This window comes from Ochotona curzoniae, unplaced genomic scaffold (assembly GCF_017591425.1).
Source record: "Ochotona curzoniae isolate NIBS_2020 unplaced genomic scaffold, NIBS_Ocur_1.0 contig_3332, whole genome shotgun sequence".
NCBI classification, from domain to species: domain Eukaryota; kingdom Metazoa; phylum Chordata; class Mammalia; order Lagomorpha; family Ochotonidae; genus Ochotona; species Ochotona curzoniae.
In genome coordinates, this window is record NW_024465816.1 from 2,243,207 (window position 1) to 2,264,821 (window position 21,615).

General features: G+C 42.1%; 1 protein-coding gene across 1 annotated transcript in view; it reads right to left on the minus strand.

The window, feature by feature from the left end:
* The window catches only part of B3GLCT (beta 3-glucosyltransferase), a 125,587-nt gene that overhangs the window by 46,754 nt on the left and 57,218 nt on the right, over positions 1-21,615 (minus strand). Inside the window, exons 5-8 of the mRNA XM_040979826.1 lie at positions 19,111-19,187; positions 18,510-18,621; positions 9,971-10,107; positions 2,758-2,821 (exon numbers count right to left, since the gene is read on the minus strand). Coding sequence (XP_040835760.1) covers positions 2,758-2,821; positions 9,971-10,107; positions 18,510-18,621; positions 19,111-19,187 — 390 coding nt within the window. The remainder of the gene's footprint in view (positions 1-2,757; positions 2,822-9,970; positions 10,108-18,509; positions 18,622-19,110; positions 19,188-21,615) is intronic.

The window sequence follows — 21,615 nt, forward strand, 5'->3', positions numbered from 1 at the left end:
GTCATTCCAAAGTCACTGATAAGCAATTTCAGGGGAGAATGCACTCTAAAATGTCAGAAGAAAAGACAAGGAAGGAAATATTATCACAACTGATGTCTCCACAATGTGGTAACTAAATACGCAGAATCGCTGACCCACCGCAAACACCTAAAGGTGCTGGATAAAGTATCTTTAAAATCATTAGACAGGTATCACTGTATCTTATATTTACACCGCACAACCTACAATAGCAAAGACACGGAAACAACCAAAATGCCCATTGAAAGAAGAGCAGATAAAGCAACTGTGGTATATCTACTCCATGAAATACTACTCAGCCATTAAGAAGAATGAAATTCTACCATTTGCAATGAAATGGTCCCAACTACAGACCATTATGCTCAGTGAAATAAGCCAATCTCAAAAGGACAAATGTCACATGTTCTCTCTGATATAAAGCAACCTTCATGTAAAGTGCAAGATATACACATACATGTCAACAGGTATGTACATACATTCATCTAGAAAAACTGAATAGACTAGCATGCCGAGAAATGAAGATACATTTCAGTATACATCTCTATTTCCAAATCAAAGATGAACTCCTAATGAAACTGTTAAATATATCTTGACACTAGTATGCTGGACTTTTTACCATTGTCTATGCCTACAATGTCAGGACACACTTAAACAGCAGAATGTTGGACTTGCAACTGTCTTTAAGGACTATACTACTGTAATAAGACAGTGGAAACTAGTAAGGGGAGGACTAATGGGGAAGAAGAAGGGAAAATCCCTGAGCCTATGAAACTATCATAAAAAAACTATTTTAAAAAAAAAAAAAGAAATCCACTAACAGAATGAATAAGTAAGGGAGGAAAGGCCAAAGAGAGGACTTCACAAAGCAAAGCAAGTTAAGCACACACAGCTACATGCATCGACACAGAGGGGTCTGAGATTGGACTATATGCATTGGATGATTCTGCTTACAGAAAGTCAAGACATAAAACTACATAGCATGCTAAGAAGGCACTCATTAGTTAGAAGGTCTGAAGAAAAGCAAAGAAAGAAAATTCAGGCATGTGTTCACTCCAGGGAGTTGGAAGGGGAACACAGCCCAGCAGCAATATACAGGTACTATCTGGTGATGGGGAACATTCGCTGACCTTTAAGCCAGGTGGGCTGTCTAGGTTCTGTTAAGTGAGCTTTATACCTTTCACATACACAGAGATATTCTTCTGTATGTATGACATGCCCAAGAGATCCTACACCAGAGCTTTTTTCTCTCTCTCTTTTTAAAAGTATTTACTTACTTACTTATTTGAAAGGTATATAGAGAAAGAGATCTTCCAACCTTGGCTCATTCATCGAATGGCTACCACGGTTAAAGCTAGGACAGGATGAAGCCTGATCCCAGAAGCTTTTTCCAGGTCTCCCACATGGGAGCAGGAGCCCAAGCGCTTGGGTCATCCTCTGCTGCTTTTCCCAGGCACATAAGTAGGGAGCTGGATCAGGAGTGGAGCAGCCGGGACTCGAACAGGTATGTAGGCTGCTGGTGTCACTGGCAGCAGCTGCTTTGCCAAAACTCTGGTTGCCAGAGCTAACTTTTCATTTAATCTATCTAGGTAAACCCTGGTTTCCAACTGGTCAAATTTTTTCTTTTTTTAGAAAATTAGAATGACTTTTTTTTTTTAAGACAAGTATATTTATCTCCAAGCAAGCTATTTCGTCAGGTAAAGACGTGGCAGAAGTTAAAACTCTTAGTGTGTGTTTGTGTGTACATGCTGTCCACGCCTGGAAGGCTTCCAGCACCACTAGACTGCATTCAGTGTTAAGGTTTCCTTTCGTGTCCTATGACCCAGATTCCTACAGAGAGGAGACACAAGACGATTTTAGGCATTCAGACTTGCCCCATGAATGAAATGCAAAAAGACTTCTCAAGAATGACTTGGCACTAGTTAACAATACAACAGCTGCCACCAGCCAGGGTAACTGGCGACAGATGTCCACAAATGCCAACAGACCAGGGTGCTGAGGGCCGAGCTGTCCCGGAATGGCAGCCTGCTCACAACCAACTGGCTCATTTAGCTTTGCAGGGCCAAGCAGAGACACAAGATAAAGGCAATGTGTCTCAGGTCATCGGGACTGCCACAACAAAATAAGCAACAGGACTTTCTCTCCCACAGTTGCAGAGACTGCAAGCCCATGTTCCAGTGCCAGCTGACTCCGGGCTCGCTGAGCAGCTGCTTCCTGGTTCATGAGCAGTACCTTCCTGCTCTGGGGCTCTTTGATAAGGACACTAATCCCCTTTAGGAGGACTCCACCCTCATGACCTGATCACCTCCCAGAGGCCCCAACTACAAAGACTGCCGCATGGGGGATGCACTTCAACACAGAGAGCTGGGGAAGACACAAACATTCAGACTCATCCCACAGCACCTGTGCAACAAAAACACCAGGCGAGACCAGAAGTGCTGCCCCTGACACTTGTCATGTTTATTTTTGCAAATCCACCTCTGGACCCATCCATCTAGCTTAAAAACAAGGAATTAGGAATCATATGATGCAATTTTTTCCAATGCTCCTTCTCCACCAACATAACATAAACTGAGCCTAACATAGAAGGACCTACTTCCCTGAAGGGCTGAGAAATCTCCCCAGGGCACAGAGGATGGATGGGGCTGGGAACAAATGCACTGTAAGGGAACACAGGACGCTGTTTACAACAAAAGACATGATTTCTAGAGGAGTACGACTTTTAATCAAACCATGACATACCTCATGTTTTAAATCAATAGTGAAGTCAGACTTTAGAGCTTCACTCTTTAACCTCTTGGCAAGCCTAGGAAAAGAGAGAAATTCATTTTTTTAAATCAAAAATAGTGTCAAATAGAAGCAACACATTTTGAGATTTTCTAACACTGAAAACAGACAAAAATGTAACTATCAAAGTGAAAATAAAAGAGTCTCACATCCTTGAAGGCATGAATTATAAAAATGCAATGGTTACTGGACCAGCCAGTGAATGCAAACCCTGCTGCTGCCAGCACAGCGTGCATGATGTCAACATCTGCCAGATAATGTGAAACGCAGTATAAAACCATACAACACCGCAAGACGCCTTAAGAAAAAAAGGCCAGGATATCTGTTTATTCCTGACAATCCTGGCACTAAACGCAGAGAAAAAGAAAAGAAAAGGGAAAAAAGGCATGCATGGCAAACACACAACATTGCTATGTCTCATCTCCTGCTTTGAATAACCCCTAACAGACAGTGACATACTGAGAAGGAAAACCATGTAATCCGGGAGAAGAGTAACAGCTCTATTTCCAGTTAGATTTACCTACTTCAAAAATGGGCATCCTTCCCTTGTAGCTAAAGGCGCCCATCCTGAACATGCCTAGAGCGCCTTGCCATTTCTCCCAATACCCACTGCCATGTTAGCACCCACTTGCACACCCTCAGATCCTCCTCCGATCTATGTGTTTACCTAGCATGTCTGTACTCAACCTTGGCTTAACAAACTTCTTCATGGCCAAAGTCAAGGGGCCATCCTCTGTGAAACTACTCCAGACTTGCTCACTGAAAGACATGCAGACTCCTCTGCTTCCATATCTGTCATGTGCACATCCCTCTATGGTTGCACTTCCTTTCCATCACCATCACCATCCCTGGCCAAAATGAGCACTCAGTGAGTTCCCCAAAGGGATGAGGGCAATTCCAAGATGACTGCAGTGGAATTCCATACTAATTCGTGTCAGTGAAATAGACATGGTCTGTATTTACTGAGCCAGAGACTGAAACAGTCATTGCAATTCCAAGCCTTCTAACACACATTTTAAGTAAGAAATATTACCGATTATAAAAATTTTAAAAACCTCTGAGTTTGTAATTATATTTTAGTCTTATTGAGCTGTAAAAACAATTCTTTAAAAATCCACTTCTTAGTGTATGGAAGTGGTGTGGTTAACAAGGCTTTGAAGTCAAAAGGTAAATAGAGAGATTAACAGATTAAAAAATACAATTAGGACGATTTAGTCCTGGAGTTTTACAGCGCAATCTTACATGTACAATAATTTACCGTATATTTCAAAATAGTTGAAAGAGATTTTCAATGTTCTCAACACAAAGAAACAATAAATGAGGTAATGGATATGCACACAACCCTGATATGATCACTGTACATTGGATACATGTATCAAAATAGCACATTGTCCCCACAAATGTATACAATTACTATATGTCAAACTTTCTTCTGATTCAAGAGAAAAAACACAGATGTAATTACAATTTATGTTTACTCATAAAGCAGTTCTCTCATGGTTGACACTAATGGCGGCACCAATAGAAGTTCCATGTAGTACTGGTCCCTGATTACTAAACAGTTGGCAGGAACCCAACTAACTACTTGAGCCATCATCACTGCCTCCCAGTGTCAGCATTCACAGGAAGCTGGAGTCGGAGCCAGAGCTGGGATTTGAACCCAGGCACTTTAGAGGTCTGAGGTCTCTCGACTGCTAGTCTGAATGTATGTACACTTTCCTAATCCTTACAGGAGAGTAAGTCATGCCTGTAACAGTCCAGCTCTGACACAAATAACTAGATGAAAGAGGCCAAAGACTTGGGGCCCCTTTGATTCAATACTGGGAGCACTTTCTGTCTTTTCTAGCCATACTTGTGAACCAGTCAACAGAACAAGATATTGAAAGAAATCTAGATAAAGCTTGCCAATGGAAGAAGAAAGAAAAAACCCACTACGACTTCCCTGGAATAATACACTTAAATTAGAAATTACTTCTTTGGTAATTAATGAAAGCTCCTCTAAAAACCAAGAACTGTTGTGGGAGTATTCATTCAAAACTCAGTGATCTGGGATTGCTAGGCCAAATAACTTTTTTGGTGGGAAACAGCCTATGTAAATGTCTATCACAAATGTCTTAAAAATAACCAGTTGCCCTGGCAACTTGGGCAGAAGAAATAATATTGAAGGAGCTGCAAGTTGCTGGCCCACCTATTAAGAAGGCCAGACGTCCAGGAAAGGAGTCAAAGGGAATCAACATTCCCACAATGCAATATTGGAATGGAATGGCAGCCTATATGTAACAGCCCCCCTTTCCCTCTTTCTAAATGAACGTTAACTTTACCAATTATTGAGCCCAATACCAGAAGCCAGTTGGGATTTCCAGGCCCCACAGTGGAGTGCCTGGATTGGACTTCCAGCTCTGGCTCCTATCTCCAGCTAATAAAAATTGTTGGAAACAGCAGTGAAGGCCCAAGTACTCGGGTTCCTGTCATCCACGGAGGAGAACCAGATAAAGTTCTGGATTCCTGGTTTAAGTCATGCCCAGATGTCGCCATCATGAGAGCTTTCTCCATTCCAGGCAGAGCTCTAGGCAGAGCTTTCTCTGTCTCTAAAATAAAGATAAGGAAGTCAATGAACAAACATTTAAAAAGAAAATAAATTGGGTCCAGCATCAGAACCTGATTATTAATATGGGGCAACTAAGCCACTAAAATTCTCAGCCAACTGTTAATGCTCCAGAATCAATGAAGGCCTGAAAGGGGCCCAATCAGATGGAGGACAAGCACTTACATTCCAGTGTTGGGGGACAGATGCTCCACTATCAAGAAATCAGTATCCCTTAGTGCCTTGGGACCACAAAAGTAACCAGATGTAGTATAAAAAGATACTATACACGGCAGGCAGGAGAGACAGAGAGAACCTGGGTCCTCAAGAATATTGCTGAACCCTGCCATCAGCCAATCGCTTCCCTTTACAGCAACTGTAGTCCTCTAACCCATTCGGAGTTGTCTACTGTTACTTGCAAAAGCTGCTGACAGATTTCCCAACATTAGAGGTGACAAGTCAGCACATAATCTTCAGAACTGGAGGAAACTAATGAAGAAAGAGGCAATTTTGCAGTTGATGCAGCTAGTGGATATCTAATGCCTTCTTTTGTTCTAAGCATCAAACCAACTTCTCAACCCATACATGAAAGTCTCCTATTGGAAAACCATTTTAAAATACATCTTGAAGACAACACAGCTGCTATGCCAGATGGGTTATTCCATTTTATTTGTTTGATTACTTATCTGCCTTGGGAGAAAAAGAAAATATGTTCTAAGATAACTAGAATTTCAGATTTGGTACTATATTAGAGTCTACATTTTCATCTTGTTTTGTTTTGGCTCGCAGCACTGAGGGAGGTGAGAAGAGGATACTAACGAACTCCAACACACTGCAGTTGCTGGTCACTGTGAGCACTGCAAAGAGCAGCAGACACGGACTGCACAATGTCATCTGCACAATGTCATGCACAAGTGAGGCAGGCATTGCTGGGAGTCTTCCAACCGATGTGCTGAAGATGAGTTTCTCAGTCCTAATGCTCCTAGCAACTGCTCCCTACCGCTGCAGTATGAATATATGTGCTCCCCCAAAATTCCTAAGTTAAAATCTAATCTCCCCGTGATAGCATTAGAAATGGGGCATTTGGGAAATGATGAGGTAATGAGGCACACAGCCTTTTTATAAATGGGATTAATGCTCTTACAAAGAGGCCCAGGGAGCTTGTGTATCGCTTCCATCATGTGGGGACAAGTGAGAAGGTGCTGTCCATGAGTCAAGAAATGTGCCTTTACCAGATACTATTGTGCCAACACCATGATCTTATATTTCCCAGCTCATAGAACGGTGAGACATATTCTTCTGCTATTAATATGCCAGTATTTTACTATGGCAGTCCAAAAGAACTGAGATGCCTATATACTATAATGAAGAATCCTAAATCAGTTTATATTATATAGATGTATAATATATGTATAATATACATAATACATACATAATATATACACATATATTATACATCTATATTTATAGTATTTTTAAATATATTGTGTATTTATATATTATATATACATTATATATTATACATATATATTATAAACATATAGGTATTTATAAATAATAGCGAGAGAGAGAGAAGGTAAGACTGATAAGAACAGAGATCTGAAATCCCTGGGGGAAGCCAGACACTTGGCTTCATTCCCTTGTCAATGGAGTGCTCAGTGATTTTGCAAACATAATCAGGGAGCCAGGAGGACAAAGGTTCTTGCAGACTACCTCTACTGAATGTCACATAAGCCATAACATCAAGCAGAAGGCCAACACCTCGGCTGAAGTGCTGGGCTAGTGGGTCACCTCTAGCAGGGTCCACAAAGCCTCCAGCAGCAAGTCACGCAGCACGAGGATCACAAGCCAGAGCCAATGGAAGCTGCCAGTAGGAAGACAGGATGCTCGAGTTCACAAGCCCACAAGGCTTTGCAGAACAAACTATACTTTAACGTCAGCACGTCAAATAACAAGACTGGAGCTGAACTGTTCTACAAGAAAATAGCAGGAATCAAAGATGTGTTCAGAAAAGAGCACATCCATCTATGTGGTTAAAAAAAGACAAGTCCAGCGCTGGCTCCACAGCATAGTATGCTGAGCTTCGGTCTGGGGCATCAGTATCCCATACAGGAGGCAGTTTGAGTCCTGGCTGCTCCACTTTCCATTCAGTTCCCTACTTATGGCCTAGAAAAGCAGTGGAGGATGACCCAAGTCCTTAGGGCACTGCGAGACCCAGAGGAAGCTCCTAGTTCCTGGTTCTGGATCAGCTCAGCTCTAGCCATTGGGGCTGTTCGGGCAGTGAAACAGTAAATGGAAAATTCTCATTCTCTCTCTTTCTTTCCTACTTTCTGCAACTCTACTTTTCCAATAAAATATAAATAAATTGTGAATAAATATTTTAAAATACAAATAATAATATGCCTTTGACACTTAACATGAACTGGATTCAATTTCCAGAGGTCTCCAGAAACATCTTCAAAGAGGAAGATGATGAAGCTATGATGGGACTAAGGGGGAAAACTCTGGACTACTGGGGTTGGCCTTCAGGATGAGATCTCTAACTCAGAGCAGGGATGAAGACTAGAGGACCACTGGCTTTACAGTAATGGTTACATCCCCCGGCTTGCCTCTGGGGTCTCCTCTTCAGTTCTGGAGGAAGCGACACTTCCTGCCCTCCTGCCCTCATACACCTTCACAGGTGACACCAGTGCATGTCCCTTTCCTAAAGGACTCAACTGGACTACAGGGCATGGGAGAGAGGCAGGCTTACGAAGAATTTAGAAGACCCAGGTTGGAGAAATCACAGCATCAAGGCTTGTTGCAGGAAGCAGGTAGATCACATCACTCCACACTATGAACCAAAGAAAGAGTGGGAAGTTCTAGAGCGGCCTCCTGTGGCCAAGGGGTGGAAAGAATCCTAAAGTGACAAGGACCAGAGCCTCAACCTAGGACACACAGCTCGTAGTTTCTCTGTTCCAAGAGTCCGAGTGAAGCACAGCTATCCAGCCTGGCCTCAAATACAAGCATGCTGGACACAGAGGAAACAACATCCTGACATCTAGTTTTCAGGCTGCAGCAAACGAAGGCTTACTTACACATTAATGTTTAAAGATTTACCTTATGTATTTGAAAGGCAGAGTAACACAGAAATTGGGGAAGACAGAGAGCATCCATGTACAGGTTCACTCTCCCAAATGGCTCCAACAGCTGCAGCTGGGCCAGGCTAATGCCAAGAGCCTGGAATTCCATCCAGGTCCCCTACATGAGTGGCAGGGACCCAAGCACTTGTGGCCATCTTCCACTGCTTTCCCAGGCACAGTAGCAGGGAGCTGGATCAGGAGCAAAAGAGCCAGGACTTGAAGTAGCACTTGTAACACAATGCTGGCATCACCGGTGATAGCTAAACCTGCATAGCATATGCCAGCCCCTCAAAGTTGATTTACTTTGGAAATAAAAATAACCTTGGACTCCTAGGGACAGAATCCACTCCCCTTTCCCATGCAAAGAGCGAAGTCAGGCAAGGCAGCAGAGCAGGTGAGAAGGGAAGAATAAACCACCTTTCGTATCTCCTCTCCTTGTCCTCTCTAATCCTTCAAAGAATGGAGGGGAAACTGTGCAGATCCTCTTCCACTCTTGGTACGACCTGTAATCCTAGCAAACAACTGGGAACATGGGTCAAGGGTCTTTGGTGGAGACAAAGGAATGTTTGGCTAGTTTAATCATAAAGTGCATTTATTCAGACATTCATACAGCTCACAGGATTTCTAGAAAGTCTGAGAAGTTGGGAGGTAGGGGTTATGGAGGGTATTACACTGTAGTGAATTTCAAATGGGAAGGGAGTAGGCAAGAAACGTTGGCAACTGTAAGTGCTGAATACTTATTGCCCTGAATAGCCATTTTTCAAGCCCCTCATGTCTAGGAACAAGACACATAATGTGAGAAATGACAGAAACCCTCTTTGAAGATACAAACACCACAAGCTCTATAACAACTTCCCATGCCCTAAACAAACAAACAAACAAACAAACAAAAAAACCAGAATAATTCATGTGAAGTGTTCAGACCAACAAATGGCCTATCAACAACTCCATTTCTCCCAAATTGCAACTTCATCATCCCCGCTCCACGTCTGAACAAAGCATCACGGAGGCTTCACACCCCGTACACCAAGGCACGCACACCTCCAGAACCTTCGCCGTCCGTGTGTCCTGCCTGGTGTACATCAGTCCACACGCCAGCCTGCCACACACACACACTGCTCCACTGGTGATCACGGTTAACATCTGAAGCTGGTGAGGTCCCTCACAGTGGCAGCCATGCTTGCCAACACAATTATCAGGGCACTCACGTGTTCTTGGTCTCAAATTTGACGATTTGTTTTACTTTTGCAGGTGACTGCGGGGGAGTATGGAAAGGCTGAGTGATTGGCCAGAGGGAACCAGTAAGTGACTGAGCCAAGCAACACGCTCAGTTTTTGGCTCCTTGTCCCTGCTCCGCTCTGCCTCTGGCTGACAAGCTGACCTGACATCCTGAGAACCATCAGTTTACACTGCTGAGCAAAGTAAGTGGATACACACACACACACGTCTCATAAAATCTTACTTGTTTACAAGTGGAACACTGAGGGCCCAACCAGCAGCAAAGTCTGGATATTTAAAAACTGTAGGATCTTCAGAAAAGGCGTAGTGGTGAATTATTGTAGATTCTTCATCATACAATGCTTTTCCTAAAAACCATTCCTGTTAAATAAAGATGTAAAGCGTTATTTAACACAAACAAACAAACAAACAAAAAAAAAGCCAGGTCAAGGCTTTTTAGACCAAAATGAAAATCAACACTAACAGCTTTAATGAAATCTTTTGAATAGTACAGATCATGTATTTGCATAGCATTTGAACCAAAATACAATTAATATTCATGTCCAACAGAACATAGGATAATCTTTATAAGAAAGCAACTTCAGAGCAGATCACCAGGATAACCAGAATGTTAGCATTGCACCATAAATATATAAAAGTGGCACTTTATGCACTGTCTCATACACAAACACTATTAAGGCAAAAAATAAAACCTGACCCTTTCTGCCCCCCTCATGTTTTCAAAGAAGGACTTAATAAATTCCTTCTAGAATCAAGTGCCTAGTTTACACTTTTATTTATTCATTCTTTCACGCTCTTGGTATTTATTTATGGGGACTCAACCACACACCAGGAAGAAACTGAGTTTACACTGCAGTGGGGAGACTGCAACTAAGAAAGTCACCACAGCAACTTCAGATCGTGACTGACACATGCCCTGACGGAAGCGGAACAGAGTAACTGGGGCTACCCTGAAAAGGGAAGGCCACCTACCCTGATCTAGCAAAGGAATAGCAGCAAGTACAGGAGTTGGCCGTGCAGAAGGCTGAGCCAGAACAGCCACAGGGACAGTGCAAAGCCCTTGAGCTGGGACAAAACTTCATCTGTCTGACATAAAGAAACGCAGGGTGGTCTGTGAGGAACACAGCATGAGAGGAGACAAATGGGAGACAGACCAGATGTATTTTCATGTCAGAGGAAAGACTCCCAGACTTGAGTCTCACAGCAATCAAAGCTCTCCATTTCTGGTTACAAGAGAACAGCCAGGATCAGACCTACCTTCCCACCAAGGGCAGACTACAGAACACAGATGACATGAAGGACTCAGCCTAGGATAGAGGAATCAGGCATTGCTCCCTGGAAGCCAGGACTAGCTTCATTTTTCCCTCAGGGAATCTGCTGGTCCTGAGCTTTGATGAGTCAACATGAACGAGCAGCAGCCCAGGGTTATGCAGCCAGACTTAGAGCACGCAGGCTGGAGCTGTACACTGCCAAGGTCACAGAAAACCAGGGTGATCCCAAGAAAATGCGTCCAAAATTCTGCATGCAATCTTTCCTCAACTGTCTCAGTGGCACAAAAATCAAAATAAAACACAAGAACCACGGGTCTCCTCCTGTGGTGCCAGAATCCCATAGGGGCCCCGGTTTGAGTCCTGATTGCTCTACTTCTGTTCCTCCTTCCTACCAATAAACCTGAGAGAAAGCAGGGAGGATGGTCCAAAAGCTTGGGCTCTGGACCCATGCGGGAGCCCTGGCAAAAGCTCCACTGTGGCCATCTGGGAGGAGTGTGAATCAGTGGGTGGAAGCACTCTCTCTCTCTCTCTTTTTAACTTATTTTTATTGCAAAGTCAGATACACAAAGAGAGAATGAGATACAGAGAGGAAGATCTTCCACCCAATGATTCACTTCCCAAGTGACTGCAATGGCCGGAGCTGCGCCAATCAGAAGCCAGGAGCCAGGAGCTTTTCTGGGTAGCCCACGCAGGTGCAGGGTCCCAAGATTTTGGGCAATCCTCGACTGCTTTCCCAGACCACAAGTATGGCGCTGTACGGGAAGCGGGACTGCCAGGATTAGAACCAGCACCCCTATGGAATCCTGTTGCATTTAAGGTGAGGACTTTAGCCATTAGGCCAATGCGCCATCCATCTCTTTCTTACTCTACCCCCGCCCCATGACTCTTTCAAATAAACAAAAAAGAAATCTTTAAACACACACACATACAAAAAACAAGAGGAAAGTAGCAGAGTAGAGACTAAAAGGCTGGGCCAACTCTTCAGCAGTTTACAGTGCTAGACAGACCGAGACTACAGTTCAGGACCTTTCAGCAACCCAAGGACTCCAGGTAAAAATCCCCACCCGGGGTCCGGCATGATACCTTAGTGACTAACGTACTTGCCTTGCACATGCCAGGATCCCATAAGGGTGCCAGTTCGTATCCTGGCTACTCTACTTCCCTTCCAGCTCCCTGAAAGTGGCCTGGGAAAGCAGACGAGGATGCCCCAAAGTCTCGGGATTCTGCACCCGCATGGGAGATATGGAAGAAGCTCCTGGTTCCTGGCTTCAAATTGCCTCAGCACTGGCTGTTATGGCCACAGGGGGTGTGAGCCAGTAGATGGAAGATCTTTGTCTGTCCTTCTCTCTATATATCTGACTTTCCAATAAAAAAAATAAATAAATATTTTTTTAAAAATATCCCCACCCAACAGGGTTTACAACCAAGAAGAACAGTAAATCCTCTGACAACACCTGCTATCATCCACAGCCTCCTTAATTTTTCACATAAAATACCTGACATTGACTCAAAAACTACTGTGCCAGGTAAGAAACAAGACTAAGTCAAAGGTAAAGAGGAAAAGTAGGAAGAAATGCATAAATAAGAAAATTTTGTGCTACCAAGTGAGTTTTCTCCAAACTGCGATAATATGTTTATAGATTAAAATCTGAAAAATTATATCAAAGAACTAAAATTTATCATCAAGAGTTTACATGGAAATTCTTAATTGAATAACACAAGGAGAAAAACAGGAACTCAAAAGGATATTAAACACAGAAACGGAGCAGTTTAGTGACCTGATAATTCAGTAAAAATATATCCAGGCCAGGTTCAGCACAATGGCTCAATTAACTAATCCTTCCCCCTTCAAGTGCCAGGATACCAGATGGGTACCAGTTTGTGCTTCAGCTGCTCCACTTCTGACCCAACTCCCTGTTGGCAGCCTGGGAAAGCAGAGGAGGATGCCCCAAAGCCTTGGGACACTGCACCTAAGTGGGAGACCTGGAGGAGGCTACTGAATTCTGGCCTAGCCTGGCTCAACTCCAGCCACTGTGGCCACTTGGGGAGTGAACCAGAGGATGGAAGATCTTTCTCTCTATCTCTGCTTCTCTCTGTAAATCTTTCTTTCAAATAAAAATAATCTTTAAATATATTATATCCACATTGATGAACAGAAAAGAAAACACAATGGAGAATGACACAGAAAATGCCTTGGTGAAAAGGTCTAAAACGCATGAAGTTACTAAGCAAAAACAGGAGAGAGGGAATGGAATTGAAGCAACACTTGAAGAAACACAGACTTGGGAGTTTTCTAAAACTAATAAAAGCCATCAAATCACAGATTCAAGGAATTCCACAAATTCAAATCAGAAAAACAAAAATTAAAAGCTACATCCAAGCACACAATGGTAAAACAAAATCAAGAACAGAAACTTCTCTTTAAAAAAATAAACCTTGTATTTATTTATTTATTATTTGAAAAGCAAAGGGACAGAGAAAGGAAGAGACAGAGAGACACAGAGATCTTCCATTGCTGACCCAATGCCCAAAAGGCACCAATGGTCAAGGCTGACAGACCGTGTCCACAGCATTCCCAGGAGCATCGGCAGAGAACAACATGGAAGCAGAGCAGCTGGGACTCAGAACTGGACTTCCTATATGGGTTGCCAGGGTTCCAATAAGTAGGTTAAGTCACTGGACCACAACAACAGCCCCAAGAAAAATTAAAAGCAGCCAGGGAAATTTTGGACTGGGCAGAGAGGTTACACACATTTTCAAAGCAAAAAAGCAAAAAAGCAAGAAAGCAAAAGAAAGGAAAGGAAAGGAAAGGAAAGGAAAGGAAAGGGAAAGGGAAAGGGAAAGGAAAGGAAAGGGAAAGGGAAAGGAAAGGAAAGGAAAAGGGAAAGGGAAAGGGAAAGGGAAAGGGAAAGGGAAAGGGAAAGGGAAAGGAAAGGGAAAGGAAAGGAAAGGAAAGGAAAGGAAAGGAAAGGAAAGGAAAGGAAAGGAAAGAAAAGATGACTTTCCAACAAAAGTATTGGAAGGGGAAAGAAAATGGTACAACACCTTTCTAGTGATGGAAGAAAATTACTGTCAATCTTGAATGCCACACCTAGCAAAAACATTTTAGGTGGAATGGGAAACCCACCAGAAGTTTTTGAGCAGGCAAGAGCTATGATCAGAACTATACAGCAATTAGATTAATAGCATGGCAAGAATACAAACCAGGAGACGAGTCAATGTGACAGGTGAATGTAGCCTATATTTAACTTTCGGGTAGTTTTATACATGCAATGGGAGTATTAAATGTGCAGAGACCTGTGAGGAGAAACGCCCTGGAGGCAGATGTGCTGAATTTGCCAACACAGAGCTAACAGAGAAAAACAGGAGCCAATCACAAGTCCCACTGTACAGACAGCTGCTGAGAGAACTGCAGATGGGAGACATCAGGTTTGAACACGTGGAGTCTGAGAGTCCCATCAGGTAAGCAGAGGTCCAAAGCAGGCAGCGCACGAGAGGCAGGGAAGACCTGGCTCACTCCCTCCCTGCGTGCCATCCCATCATCCTGCTCAAACATGTCCTCATCAGCGAAGTGTTCTTCAAACACTCCAGACTGCAAGCTCAACCATCCCTTGCCCTCTGGTCTGCTTGATTTTTCTCATTACACTTAGCTACCATCTGAAACACGGTATCTTTATTTGTATTGATACATGCTGCTTAGTTCCCCTGAAAACAAGAATGGCACCTGCTTGTGGGCAGAAGTGCTGTTTTGTGGAGTGCCATATGCCCCAGGACATCTGACAGGTAGTGGTGCTCAATTCCTCTCTGTTAACTGAATGCATCAAGCCCAGGAAACATTTAAAAGGCTCTCTGACACTGGAAACAACTCTCCAACACAGTTCAAAGCAAGAACCCTAAATTCCAAAAGTTTTTTTTCTTACATTTCCATTTTTACTGATAAGATGTAATTTTTTCATAACATTTATGAACAGAAACAACAGATACAAGCTATGATTAGTCTTGTATAAATTGGAACTTTTGTGATAATATACTGAATATATTTTCATCTCCTATCCAACCAATGACACCTCACTCTGTCTGGTTTTTGGCCGGAATATCACGTAGGAGCAGTACAGTACTAAAATGCTCTTAAGTGTTTCTTGAGAATCTCATTCTACTGACATCGGTACAACCCAAACAGCCCCCAGAACTCTACCTTTGGTCAGTTCAGGAACAGAGCATAACTGAACATGTGTTCTTCAGTGTAACTGTGTACTTGGACTCACAGGTCCACCCGATGACTTCTACATCTTTTCTTCACCTACAGATACCCTAAGTCATCACTGGGCATAAAGTACGTCCAGTGGTGGCCAAGGCAAATGTCCCCAGCTAGGCAAAAGTTCCCAGTTCAACATCACTTAGAGAAGTCAACCTTACTAGCTTTTCATCACACTACCAGACCTTAATCAGTACAACTATCACATGTATTATGCCAAGCCAATACGGTTTGTATAAAGAAACACTTCAGTATATTTTGGTATATTTCTTATAAACCTCTCACTACTAAAATCTACTGATTCAAACATAATTTTACATAAAACATGTAGTCATACTTTACGTTCTAATTGCAGTGTTCAGTTCTGATATAGAATACTTCAAAAACTTTGTAGAAATGTGTTTTTAAAGGATAAAAGCATAGATTTCAAAACTCTTTGTACCCAAATAAGCTTAATCTTTTAATTCCATTTTCCAAACTTTTTGAGGCACCCATGCATTTTGGTGCATAAAGTGTTTTAAATGCACACATTTTTTTTCATAATACACATCTCCCATGAACTTTCTGAAGACCACTCATAGTAGATAAGATTGTTTTTTGATATTTTGTGATTATACTATAGCCTACCTAAATGGAGGAATTAATGTAGAATCTATAAAAAAGAGGCCCCTTTACCTATCTTTCTTTCATAAAGGCTTCATGAAAAGGACATTGATAGCCAAAATAAACCTTTAAAGAATAAGTCATACAATGTCCTACCAGTACCTCAGATTACTTTTTTAAAAAAGATTTATTTATTTTTATTGGAAAAGTGGATATACAGAGAGAAGGAGAGACAGAGAAGAAGATCTTCCTTCCGATAGTTCACTCCCCAGGTGGCTGCAATGGCTGGAGCTGAGCCAATCCGAAGCCAGGAGCCAGGAGCTCTTCTGGGTCTCCCACATGGGTGCAGGGTTCCAAAGATTTGGGTAGTCCTTGACTGCTTTCCCAGGCCACAAAGAGGGAGCTGGATGGGAAGCAGGGCTGGCAGGACTAGAACCGACACCCATATGGGATCCGGACGTGCAAGGTGAGGACTTTAACCACTATGCTATCACGCTGGGCCCCTCAGATTACTTTTCAATAGTACTTGTATTTCACCTCCATAAAATGTAAGTCACAAAGCTAGTATTCTTTATGAAAGATACACTTTATATACTTAAAATTTACATATATAGAGAGGAAGTATACTGTCAGTGGATGGTAAAAGAAGACTTCCCACAAGAAAGGGAAATTATAGAAATCACCTAGGATGGCAATTTAACAAAAATCAATTACTTTAACAAAAGATTTCACGTTTGAAATATTGCAAAACAGTACACAGTTGTAAAAGTAATCATGAATATAAGAAAAAGCTGCCAGAATCAAATATCTGATACCCTCACACATTATGTAATTATTATTTTAAGATAGTATTGTGTCAATATCTAAGCCACATTTGCTCAATACTTTTTTTCCTAAGATTTCAAATAGGAGGAGAAAAAAAAAAATCATACTGGCTTGAGCTAACTTCAACATTATATAATCTGTACAGCTAGTTTCAAAAGAAATAAAACATCCCAGAGTTTTTTCCCACATGCAGAGTTCAGCAAAGAGCAGCTATCTCATTGTAGCTGTTCTGTATTTACTTTTCATGAACTTGCTTTGAACTTCCACATTTATCGTTCCAATTTTCATTAAAAAGCTCGATGAGTCACCATCTTCTGCACAGAATTAGAACTGTGGATAACGGAAAAATAATCTCCAGGTAAAATGAATATGAAGAGTCTTAAACTCCTACACCCTGGAAAAGACTTGGGAGTCTTTCTCAAGTCAAATGGAAACATAAAAACCTAACGAACGGTTTACATAAAATACAGCAAAATGTACACACACGCTGGGGCGCATCATCTTGTAAAGACTGCCCCAGACAGGCTCATAACTCTCCTCGGAAGAAATCACTTGTTTTAACATAATAACCTTTTCATCCAATTATATCTGTACTGTTCCAGAAATCAAGGGCATGAAAACAATAAAATAAAATAACTGATCCTTCCAGCATTCGAGCAGCAACAAAAGCAGTGGGTTTAGCTACAGTAACAGACTACCCAGTATGTGAGAAACCGACCTAATGGTCACTGTCACCTGACATGGGACATCTACACTGACAAATCAAGCAGGCTCCTGGACAATTTCCTTCCCGGCCCATATCCTAATTAAACCAGAAGGGCCGAGTGGCTTTCTAGGAGGACCAGACTGAACTTGACTCTGCTTATCGCAAGTTCAGAGAATCCCATCAAGTCATCAGGTTGCAACTGGGCTTCTCTAGACAAACTGAATGAGCCTGGGTTGTCCTTGACACATCTCCAGGGCAATTCTCCCTGACGTCATAGAGTTCATGAGACTTTCAAAAATACTCACAGAAAACCTAGTAAGTGTAAAAATTCTGCTTGGGGCTAGAGATTTAGAGGTAACCAGGATCCAGCTGTCATTAACAAATCTGCACAAAATATAGATCTGAAGACATGAAAGCAGTGGTGAACTTCACTGAACCCTCTATTGCAAACCGCACCTGCCTTTCTTTCCAAGTAGCACTCCCTCTGCTGGTACACCTCTGCTAGTACATCCCCTCATCTCCTGCGAAGCCCCTACTCATCCTGCAGGACCCACATTAAATGTCACTTCTGGACAAAGCCCTCCCGCACCAGCTTCAATGCCCATGCTGCATGTTTCTAGCTTCCCTGATTCTAGAACTCTTGCTCCCACCTATAATCATGTTACTACACTTCCTTCCTGCTTGTCATTCTGCACCATCCAGGCAGCCAGGAGCCTTCCTTACTTTATTCTAGCCTGTATTATTCGCAGTACCCAGTACACAACTGTTGCCACCCCCCCAAAAAAATCCATTTAGAAGAGTGTATGGTCAATGCCCGAAATGAGCAATTTAAGTTTATTTCTTGGGCAAACTGTTTCTGAGCTCTCAGAAATCACCAATACATATAAACAGATGCTATTTTTTCCCTCTAAAACGACTCATTATAAGTTCCATCCCCACTTCAAAGAGAATTTTTTAACATAGCTTCTGGTTATTTAACTATTCATTTCTTTTAACTTTAAATTAACTACTTTTATTAGATTCAAAAACCCTCTTAATCAAAATTAAATCATCCTTGAAACCTTGTCCCAAAAGATAAGTGCTGGCACAACACCGTGCTCACCCTTGATGGGTCGTATCTTCCGAGCGTTTCTAGCAGTTTCGGGATCTGTATTCTTGTCTCTTCTTCACAGAAGAAAATCCATGATGAATTTCTGCTATATGTTACAGAAAAGCTGACAAGAGAAAACAGATTACGGTAATCACTTCTACAAAATGAGTTTATAATAAGCTTTAAAACTGATATGCAGGAGATGGATGAAGGGCATCAGAACAGCAAGACTAAAAGAAGTTGATTTATTTCCCTTTGTTTTCCTTCAACACAGAGAGTTTTAGCTTATAGAAAAGCCGCATTGATTCTAATGGGTTTTTAAGTCAGACACAACTCCCAAGGTTAATTCTCTCTATACCACCAACTCAGAGAATGGAAAACGTTCTATTCTCAGTTGGAAGCATTTATTTTTTTAAAAAAGAAGCATATTAAGGAATCAAAACCATGCAAGAACCAATCATCAAGAAGTTGGTTTAACAATGTAACCCCTCCCAAAAAATATAACATTCCAATCCACATTCCATATAGAATCTATAGGAAACACACAGACTTCATAAGAAAACTGGGGTGGACAACAAGTGGTGGCAACGGACACATCTGGAGTTGAACGTACTGTGGTAACAGTGGCAGGATGGTCCAGGCGCCCTCCTGCTGAGGCAGTTGGTGCAGGAGGAGGACTCTGGGGAGTTCCTGCAAAATCAATAACCAAGAAATTCAATCAATGCAGGACCCATCACTCCAGGGGAAACAAGACTTGACCTGACTGGTTACTGTTCACAGCACGTTCCTTTTCTGAGGTCTCGTCCAGAGCTGCCACCACTGAAGGCACTTAGCTGACTCCATCCAACCTCATCACCTCCTGGACACCCAGCCATGCTCAGGACCCACAGCAAGCGAGGGGGCACAGCCACTTGGGGCTACCTGACAGGGAAGATCTAACAAGGTGACAAGGAGGGAAGCAGCTGGGACAGGGGGATGCTCAGGGGGAATCCTGACACCCTAAGACAGCTCTGCACTATTTTTTTTTAAGATTTATTTATTTTTACTGGAAAGGCATACCAGATTGGTAAGATTTACAGGGAAGAGAAACAGGGAGAAAGACCTTGCATCCACTGGTTTATTCCCAAAATGGTCACTATGGTTGGAGCTAAGCTGCTCCAAAGACAAGAGCTAGGGACCTCTTTCAGGTCTCCCACATGGGTGCATGGTCCCAAAGCTTTGTCCCCCAGAAGCAGGGAGCCAGATGACAAGTGGAGCAGCCGGGAACTGCCGGGACGTGAAGTAGCACCCTTATAGGATCCCAATGCTTGCAAGCCATTGAGCCATCACACCAGACCCCAATTCTTTTTTTTTTTAAAGATCTATTTGTTTTTTTGTTTTCTTTTATATATATATATATATATATATATTACATTGCATCATGCGACACAGTTTTACAGGCACTGGGATTCCCCCCTCCCCTCCCCAAAACCCGCTCCCTCCTCCCTAGTGGATTCTTCCATCTTGTTGCATTACCACAGGTCAAATTCAGTTGAGATTTTTTCCCTTGCAAGCATCTACAAAGCATAGAGTCTAGCATCTTATTGTGTAGATAAGTTCAACGGTTTCATGGGGAGACAGTCTCTGGTCTGAAGGTATCTATTTATTTTAATTGGAAAATCAGATATACAGAGAGGAGGAGAGACAGAGAGGAAGATCTTGCATCTACTGATTCACTCCCCAAGTGACCACAACAGCCGGAACTGAGCCAATCTGAAGCCAGGAGCCAGAAACCTCCTCCAGGTCTGCCATGCATCTATAGAGTCCCAAGGCTTTGGGCCGTCTCGATTGCTTTCCCAGGCCACAAGCAGAGAACTGGATGGGAAGTGGGGCCTCCAGGATTAGAACCAGCGCCCACATGGGATTCTGGCATGTGCAAGGCAAGGACCTTAGTCACTAGGCTACTGCGCTGAGCCCAGACCCCAAGTTTGTACTTGATACACAACACATGGGACACAGGATAAAGAAATCCCTTTGGCTAATCAGGAGGATTCTGTATGCAATTACTTCAAAAAACTCATGCAAAATAGAATTAAAAGACAAGTCTGTTGTGCAAAAAAAAAATCTGAAATTCACACATGAGATCTTCAAAACACCAAAGGAAATGTACATTATGAAAAAAGTGATGCATGGATTTCAAAAAAATTGTCACAAAATAAATTTATCTTTTAATTCTGGTTTTCCATAAACTTTACAGTATCCTCATATCCAATCTGTTTCATGTAAAAAAAAATCTTAAAGTAACCTAAAAAACTCCATGGTAATGAAAAGATAGATGAAATATCAGAAATGCAAAACTTGATTGTTCAGGCAGTAATAGGAAAAGCAAGTCAGAATTTATAACAGCATAAATACAGACAGAACCAGAATTCAAAAATAAGGCACAACTGTGGCTACATAAGTATACAACCATTCATACATAGATATGGAGATTAATATTTTCAAGGTTATGAATTTACGCTTTAAAGTAAAGCATTATTTGTTATACCTCAAGTTGTTATAAAAAGCCAAGCCAGAAATTTCCTATTTAGAATGCCTGGACTTTTTCTCCCAACAAACTTTATTATAACCTGTGTTTTACACTAGCTATAAAATTATATTGCTGGTAACAGTTACAGACAAGAATTTCAGAATAAATACTTCTGCACTGGTATTTTCCACACCAATACAGTTCATATATGTAAGCATCTATTAGAAGAAAATAGGTCTGGCACCACGCGCATGAGGCTACGTCTCTACCTGAGGCACCAGTCTCCCATACGAGTGCCAAACCAAACACCAGGCGGCTTGGAAAGGCAATGAAGGAAGACACAAGTCCTTGGGCCCCTGCACTCATGCAGCAGACCCAGCACAAGTCCCTGGCTCCTACTTCAGATAAACCCAATTCCAGCCAACATAGCATTTCGGGAAAGAACCAGCATGCAGATGGAAGATCTCTTTTCATCTCTTCCTTCTCTCCCCGTAACTCTGCCTTTCAAATAAAAATAAACCTTTACAAAATGGCTTTTAATGTAAGTCTCTGAACATCCAACAAAATTCACCTCTCTGCTTTACATAATTTGTCTTTAATTTCCATATG